Below are 9,266 nucleotides of genomic sequence, written 5' to 3' on the forward strand. Positions count from 1 at the left end.
CTCTCAAATGAAAATGAAAATAGTTGTGTGTGTTAGAAACTAGTTTATAAAGTCAACTTATGGTCTCAAAAAAGATTAAAACAGACGCCCAATGATTAGAAGCAGAAGTAATAAAGAATGTTTCTAATCGGATAGAAAATAACACAAAAATAGAACATATATAATTCAAAATTTTCTTTTTAATGCATTATAAAACAGTTTTATATATGTATCAAATTATATAATATTATATCAAAAAAATAATTATTTTTTATATTAATTATATAATAATAATAATAATTTAAAAAAATAAATATAATTATATAATTATATAAAATATTTTTATTGTCAGTATATTAAAATTAATTTTATAATTCAAGATGAAAATTAAAAGTAAATGTTACTTGCTTAAAAAAAAAAAAAAGAAGATTCCAGTTCATGGGGGAAATAAAAATGTACTAGTAAGTTCTTTTGGTTTAGATAGATAAATCACATGTCAATAAAATAGGACATGTAGATACATGTGGATATCTAAGACCTATCCCTTTTGCATTGCCCTTCTAACCAGACATTTGATTAAGTAAATCTTGTGGCACAAAAGCCTAATGGGTCAAGAGCACTTATAGCAGAGTGTCCTCGTAATGTTTTCTTTGTTGAGAGGGTAGGGACCCTTAGCTTAAATTAAATACTGAATGAATGAAACTTCGAATTCATTGTTCCCTCACATACCCACCACAACATTATGCTAACCAAATTAATAAAATAAATAATCTCTTATAATGTCATATTAATTCCTTAGTGGCCTACGTTGCATGTTGTCCTGATTTTAGATGAAGGAACATTAACTATAGGGGATTCAATTGGACCCCTTTGAATAGTCCTACACCCATTTTGGTTCACAAAACAGATTGAAAATATCGACCCCTTCCTCCACTTGGATACATATTCTTTGATTTAGCCCTATTACATTTATTTTTCACATTGTGACAACAATGTGTGAATCGGCATTAGTGTTGTTTCAATCTGCAGAGATAGAAGAGAGGTAGATCGTACTTTTTTCCTGCTTCCAATCAAAGTGAGATATTCTCCAGAAAGTGGTCCCCTGTGCAGTTTCCAATGTGAGTTTTCTGTGTCGGCCAGCTTGGATATTAAAAGCAAAAAAAAAAGTCTATTGGCTTCATAGCTTGAGAACTAAACTAGTGATGAAGTTATTAGTTTATTGATTTACTGATTGGATACAAATATTTTAAAAGTATATAAATAGTAATAAGTAACTCAAAGAAAAATAGAAACAAAAAAACTAAAGAAACTTTTAATTAATAATTTGTATATTAAACAAAAATACTTCTTAATTATTTTGTAAAAATAAAAAATCTAATTGAAAATGTTTTGAGGGAAAAAGAATTCTTTGTGTTTAGGTCCCTCACTCCCTTGTACAAATTTTGCCATACACCAAGAAAAGAGATGAGTAGATATTAATCACAAAAAGAAGCATAATAAATCAACTTTCAAATAGTTAATATTAATTAATTTTTTAGTTATTTTAAAAATTTAAAATTTAAGATTAAAATTTATAATTTATAATTTAAGATTTAAAATCTTATAATTTAACCTCTTTGTTTTGGGTGGTGAAAGGCACCCCCTAATAGAGAGGATTCGTTGGGTATAATAAACAAATTCTATTGGGCCTTGACAATGATGACCATGCACCCCACACACACCAAATTCCATTTGGGAATTGGGCCTTCCACTAACATCCCAAACTCCCCATCCAGTTGTTGCTATCATTTCTTTTTACAACTCCCCAATTTTGTTTTTTCAAAAAGAAAGAGTATCACATGGTATTGATTGGCACTTCCAACATGATGAAATTATTCATCATTCATGCCAGTTTTAAAGCACACCAGAGTTCAGATATTCTTATGTTTATAGAAGATGGAAGAACAAATTAAATTAAATTAAAGTGGGGGGAAAAGTGACCCCTACACACATGGAATAATGCACAATGGAATGTAACAGCCACACACACTTCCATCACTTTACTTCACCTTTGCCATAAAACGACATACATATATATTAGTATTACATCATCCACACACATGCACCGTAATATTTCAAGGCTATTCACATTCTCATTGCTGCCTAATCTATATTCTAGATTGCAATTTGCAAACCCTCAATTTTTTTAGTTATATGCATTTTCACTCATTTAAGAGTTATGCATGTACGTCATTCTGACTTTTACTTATTGTAAAATAATGGATTTAATTTAATCTTAAAATGTTTAAATTTGTTAATATTATAAGGCTAAATGATTAACCGATAAAATCCCAAAATAATATTGATTTATCCGATAAAATATTCTTATTGATTTATGTTGTTATATATTCATATTGACCGTTTCAAACTTATCTTTTTGATTAATTTTTGATTAATTCAATCAAACCGACTAATTCAATTTAATTCTATTCTTAGCACCATGAAAGAAAATGACGAGTTAAATTAGTATTAATTCAAATGTAAAACAATTATAAAAGAAATCAACTTCTATTAATTGAATGGTCAGTTTATTCATTTGTTTAAATAAGTGTTGGAGATTCGAATTTCACTTTATTTATATATATATAAATACAGTAATTCATTGATCAGCAATAAATTTTAAATGAAATTTAAACCTAGACAAATTAATCATTGACCTGTCAGACACAATAATATTGTGGGACACAAAAAAAAAAAGTTATAAAAGAAAATATTGGTCACTTTAACACTTAATTTTAGTATATTGGAGTGGGTCTAATTTGATACTTCAAAGACAGAATGTCATGGCCCTTGAAACTGTGTCACACACGACAACTCTTGTATGATTCTGATAATTACAAGACTATACCATTCATCAATCCAACACTCTTAAGTCTTAATATAACGTGAATGACAACCCCTTCTCTCTTTGAAGCAATCCAAGAACAATCACAGACTCTTCAAATTGAAACATTATTAGTTTAATTTTCATCAGTTTTCAACATGCCTTTGGAAATTTATGAGGAACAGCAAAATATAACAAAACAAATAATAAAGATGTAGCCGGCTTTGCACAAACATATATAGAATAAGATCTGATCGAATAATGAAGATCAGATGAGGATCTTATTGGGCAGAAGAATGGCTGGAAAAAAGTTATGGGAATACAGACATATATATGTAATTGATTTGAAAGGTGAGGATTCTTGAATTATATATATATATGGCGTATGCATCATGAATGAATCGTGACATATGACCAAGGAGGGCATGATCGTAGCCTCCACCACCTCCATATCCAAACTAAATTAAAAGAAGTATAGAAAGGACAAACCCACAAATGGGGTACTAACATGTGCACATTATGAGAAAAATGACACAAGACAAGACTCCTCCTTCTCAATCAGATGTTGACATACATCCCTTATTTTACCTTCATTTTATATTTTATATGTATTCGACCAATTATTATAAAACAAAAGGAATATATGGTTAGACATAAAAATAAAAGGATATATGTAGTGAATAATAATTAATTATTGTCTAATATATATGTTTTTGTATTTGAATTTTGCGAAGAGCTAGCTATCATGAGTCTCGTGAGACCAATATCTAAAAAAGAATCTCACGTCTAATGACCAATACATAAAAAAGATTCTTATAATATCTTTGAGCTCTTTTACCATATAAATTGATTTTTGTAGTGATGATTTTTTTTAAGATTTTATAGCTCATTAGTTATTACATTAATGCTTTTGCTGAGAAACTGCATGTAGAAGGTTTTGACCGACAAAAAAGTCGAGTAATAAAGTGCTATTGAGTGAAGTGCCACAGAATAAAATTACTAGAACATACACGAACTTTTAAAGAGAGATATTATATTAAGAATCTTACAGGATAAATACTTAAGAAAGAATTTCACATCGAAAAATTAACTTTTACACTGTATGAATTAATTTTGGTGGTAACAATTCTCCGAAAATTTGATATCTGATTGTATTAGCTGCTTGGTTTGGGAGGGATAGGTGAGCTATCAATTCTGGAAGACAATTGGAGGGCTATAAGGACAAGCATTCCCTCCTTCACTTCCCATTTTAAGTTTTGTCCGTTTCTCAATCAGAGGGAGCCACATAGCTGTACTCACACACACACACACTTGCCTTTACTTATGACTTATTATTTATCACTTTCAATTCAAAAGAAACACATACATAACATGATCATCTTTGTGCAAGTCCATTTCGACCTCTTTATTTCTATGCCATTATACCCAACAATCAAAAGAATATCAAACCATCATGTGTTTTAATAAATAGCAATTAAAATGCAATATTAAAATATTACCTTTTCCTCTCTTATATAGAACATTAAGCTAGAGTTTCTTTTATTTATTTCATAAACATTATTTATACCCTTTTTTGATAAAGTTTAAAAATTATGATACTCATCATAAATATTGTGGACTACAATAATCAACAAGTAGTTCTCTTTTTGAAGACGACAATGAGTCAAATTAAGTTAGTCGAGTCCTACTAATATCGGACTAATCAAATAGTCAAATAGTCTTGAAGTTTAAATTAAAATAAATAAAAGAGACCATATCATTATTGTCTTTTAAATTGAATTAATTAAGAATAAAGTGACAGCTTAATTTTTGAAGTGGACAAATCTGTATTAAAAAAAAATGAAAATTATTAAATAAATTTCTGACGTTGGAGACATTAAATAAAAATAATAAAAAAAAGAAAAAAAATGCTCCTATTCCGTGAGTAGCTAAACAAAGGTATGTATATAGGTGTGCATAAAGCACAGTAATGGTTCCTCGTGTCGAAATACATGAGCACGAAAAGGTCGGTACAAACATGGCTACTGATTCTTGATATACACATAAACATAAACAATCAATCACGTTCCAATTTTTTGATCTCTGAATCTGAGCCACAGAGGCAGTGCTTTAACCTTTAAAGTTGCCCCCTTTTACCCCCCTCTACTCCTTAATTTCCATTTATAAGATCTAGCTAGGGTTAGGGTTATCCTTCGTCCACTAATAACCACCGACATATATGTCTGTTATTGTTTTCAAGGCTCTGCCCTAATCTAGAAAGAATTCAACTTGTTGGGGCAATCAAGCATGAAAAAGCGGCAAGTGGTGATGGTGAGAAGAGATGCTTCTGCTTCGGATAATAATAACAATAATAATAATAATGTTGTTAAGTACGGAGAGTGTTTGAAGAATCATGCTGCCAATAGCGGAGGATATGCCGTGGATGGTTGCAGAGAGTTCATGGCTAGCGCCGCCGAGGGAACCACCGGGGCTCTTACCTGCGCCGCTTGTGGCTGCCATAGAAACTTCCATAGAAGAAAGGAACTAGCTGCACCATCCAGGTAGCTGCTACCTCCTTTCTTTCTTTCTTAACAGACATGGATACTTCAATTCTACTTAGAAACTGCTACTGCTTCAATTATCTAGTTTTATTATTATTATTATTATTCAATTGTGGGGATTCTTGTTTTGTTATTGTTAAAGAGGGGTTTGATTTATTGATGGGGCTCATCAATGTGTAGAGTTCCATTTTGCTTTGTTGTATGTTGAAATTTTAATACAAAAGTGTGGACTTATTTTTAGGCAGGACTATTATTATGATAAAACAAATTAAATATATATGGTGGGGATCCTAGATTCTTAGGGGAAATGTTACTTTAAGTAGCCATCATTTTGTAATTCTATTCACGCTTTTGTCCTAAAGTAAGAACAAATTAAAAATCAATGGCACGCAAATTTGAATTTCTGATGAAACAAATAATTAACATTACCAGAGTAATTAGTGAAGTGAATCATAACTTTGCGTTATTGTTTTGCTGCAGAGACTTAACTTTTAAAGCAGTTATTAATCATTGACTCAATATCAGAGACTTTAAGTTATGAGAAAACGATCGATCAACAACTTGATCCTTTATCCCAATTCCCAAATAAAGTAGACAATTTAGGGTATGGCTAAAATAGATCTACACATTAATTCAAGCTTTAAATTTTCTTATATATGTATGTATATTTGTCTTGGTATCATAGTTAACCGGTCCTGCTTTCATATTAATTAATTGTAGCAGAGACCTATATGTTCAGATCTAAAACTCTTATTAGTAACCACTCTTATGAAGACAAATTTTAGCCGAGTATTATTATATAATTTGGTTTAATATAATATATATTTCAATATTTTAGTTAACATTTTTACATAAAAAAAAATTTATGTGAATATCTAACTATTTATATGTCAAAATTAGAGTGAATGGTGAAAATGATAGAGGATAAAGCACACAAGGCTCTAACCTTACTCTAACCAAATGCTTTGTATACCCATTTCTTTCTTATTGTATTTATCTATTTGTTTGGCACTTTTGATGTGCAGAAGTAGAATTACGGATATCTCATTTAAACCTGAATCTACTTGTAAAACTATATTCATTCTCATTTCTAAGTACTCTAGAATAACAATTCCTAGTTTTCTACCTTCATCAATTTTTTAACTTCGCAGACAAAAAAAGTTGTTACATTACATTATGAGATAGCACAATGTCTATCTAGTTATCAGAAAAAAAAAAAGATTTTAATTGTATTGAAATTATTAATCTATCAGAGATGAGATATGATTATTTATGTGTCTTTTTTTTATGTGTTTAAATTTTTAAAAGAAGTAGTATCATAATAATATGTAAAAAAATTATTTGCACACCAAAATTAAATACTAAAATTAGTCATTATATATTTATAGATGTTTAATTTAATTTATTTTTAATATATATTTTATATTTTAATGTGTATTTTACTCTAATAGTTGATTTTGATAACATGTACACATAACATGGTTATATAACCTAAAAATTTAGAATTTTATTCTTTTTGACCCAAAAATTTTTTTTGACATGATATAGCATTAAAAACTTTCTTATATTATTGTTTACTACTGAGTAAGCTATTTGCGATTTTTCTTGTATTGATCTATTAGAATGATAGAAAAATTGCTTACAGTGCTAAAGATGATATGAACAGTGATGATATGAACAATTTACACTGCCATTGATCATGGATCAGCTGAAAAGAAAGAAACAAATATATATATACACATGTATGCATGGTTAGGAATGGTAAAAGTTAGAGAGTACAGAGTACTTGTTCAATTATAATGTGTATAGTATTATTAGAATGATTCTATTCTTTTGATGGTTCAATTGTTTCTATTGTATATAGTATATAATTGCATGCGGCCTATAACTTTTATATGTGATTTCTGAACTCCAAAGAGTAAAGACTGAGTTATATGATAAGCACGCACGTACTAGCACCAGTACTGTTGCATATGCATATACCTTGAGACTCATCACAAAAGTAGTGTGTATGGTTTAGTTAACAATTTGGACCACAAAAGCAATTACACACTGCCTAACCAACCAAAATCTATACATATGCATGCTTCTCCATTCTTGGTGCATCTTCACGCTAGGTTCTATTCAATCATATCTTCAATATTATTGGATCAACCTTCAATTTTAGTTAGGTACATGAATTAATGTTCCAGAAAAAAAATGAAGGAATTCATGGAAACTTATTTTCAGTTAAATATATATTAATCACTAATGAAATATTTGCTTAAAATTTGGTTAATAATCAGATTTATACTCGTGAGAAAGCGTATCGAATCTGTAGATAGATATAAAACAAAACATTATTATATGTGTATATATTATTATATGTACTATTTATTCTATAATGCGTGTTAGAACAAAAGAAAAAAGTTATATGGTCAATTTTTTATTGACAAAATAAAATATTAGTTTATATTAATTTAAATATAAGACAAATATAAAAAAATGTTGGTTACTTGACATTTTTTTTATCAAAGGCTCTTAATTGATTAGTGTATAAATATATATTAGTAGTCTACTTACATAATTAGAATTAGTTTATGCAGTTGACTGAATTTAACTACTCTAATTTTAACAGTACCAGTATCAATACACTACTCTAACTTTAACCGTATCAGTACACTATTCTACTCTACCGAATAATAAAGGTGTAAATACTCAGTCTAAGTTACCCACATCACTTTTATTTATAAGACTCAAATTCACATATTTTCTGGAAAAAAAAATTTCAAGTTACTTTATTTTAACCAACCAGCCAACTATATTAAAAGTGTGTGAGACTGTATATATATTACATACATAAATATATAATATTTTATTTAGTGATTAATTTTTTAGTATACATATAATATTAATATATTAATATATATGATGATCTGGCATATTGAACCTAATTTGAAAATATTATTTGATGTAGACAAAATATATGGGAGACATAGGCAATCACTTAGTCACTATAGAAGCTTGGGATTGGTATATATTGTAGGGACCGTGAAGAATGCGTGGGAAGATAGAAAGGATGATTAAATCAACAAGAACAATGCATGTGAGCCCATAATTAAGTATAAGAACATGGTTGGCGATATATGGCTGGCTTTCAAATATATAATTGTATGTCTATGCTTTTATTTGTCTCGGATAGGGTTTGATAAGAGTGCATGTCTTTCTTTTGCCTCCTTCCCCTACCTAGCTAACTCATCATAATTATATTTTTAATGCAATATCCCTTCTAAATTAATTAATAATTCAATCTGACCACGAATATTCTCATGCCAATGAATCTCATGAAAAGCATACAAATCCCCTATCTGGATTTTATTTGCTTTATAGGCTATACCATATATATATATGCTTCTATCTCCACTATATTATGTCTCTTATATATGTATATATTTCCATAATAGAAGAAACAATAATGACAACCACAAGCTAAGTGATTATTGAGTCAAGTGGTACCCTTTTTTTATATTGTTTATATCAAGATAAATGACAGCTCCCCGACCTCCATATGAAATTGATTATTGTATCAATTTGATTTCATATAGTTGACTTTGGTTAAACTTGATGAGTTATTGGTATCAATGTAATTTAATTTATTATGTATCTATTGATTTGTATTTTTAATATTTTTACTTTTTAGAGAGATAACTATTATACATGCTCTTCGCATGATTTTAGATATTTATTCATAATTATTTAATCACAATTTATTTTTTTGCTGGTGTGATAATACATAATTAAATGTGTAAATATATTTAACTACTTAGTGAAATGATAAGAAACAAACGATGAAATTGACTTTAAATAATATTGATAATAATATTAAAAATATAATCGTCTGTTAT

The 9,266-nt window shown here is 28.8% G+C and overlaps 1 protein-coding gene across 3 annotated transcripts in view; it reads left to right on the forward strand.

Annotated features, from left to right (window-relative positions):
- LOC107633141 (mini zinc finger protein 3) overlaps positions 4,780-9,266 on the forward strand; it is a 13,506-nt gene continuing 9,019 nt past the window's right edge. The window contains exons 1-2 of one of the 3 annotated variants that reach the window (XM_021123725.1): positions 4,780-5,382; positions 5,863-6,187. In XM_021123725.1, the coding sequence (XP_020979384.1) occupies positions 5,129-5,382; positions 5,863-5,896 (288 nt within the window). In that variant the 5' untranslated portion in view covers positions 4,780-5,128 and the 3' untranslated portion in view covers positions 5,897-6,187. Of the gene's footprint in view, positions 5,383-5,862; positions 6,188-8,338; positions 8,582-9,266 lie in introns of those variants that run through there. The other 2 variants (XM_016336779.2, XM_016336783.2) reach the window with 2 other exon arrangements.

The sequence above is a fragment of the Arachis ipaensis genome, chromosome B01, assembly GCF_000816755.2.
Source record: "Arachis ipaensis cultivar K30076 chromosome B01, Araip1.1, whole genome shotgun sequence".
In the NCBI taxonomy this organism is placed as follows: Eukaryota; Viridiplantae; Streptophyta; class Magnoliopsida; order Fabales; family Fabaceae; genus Arachis; species Arachis ipaensis.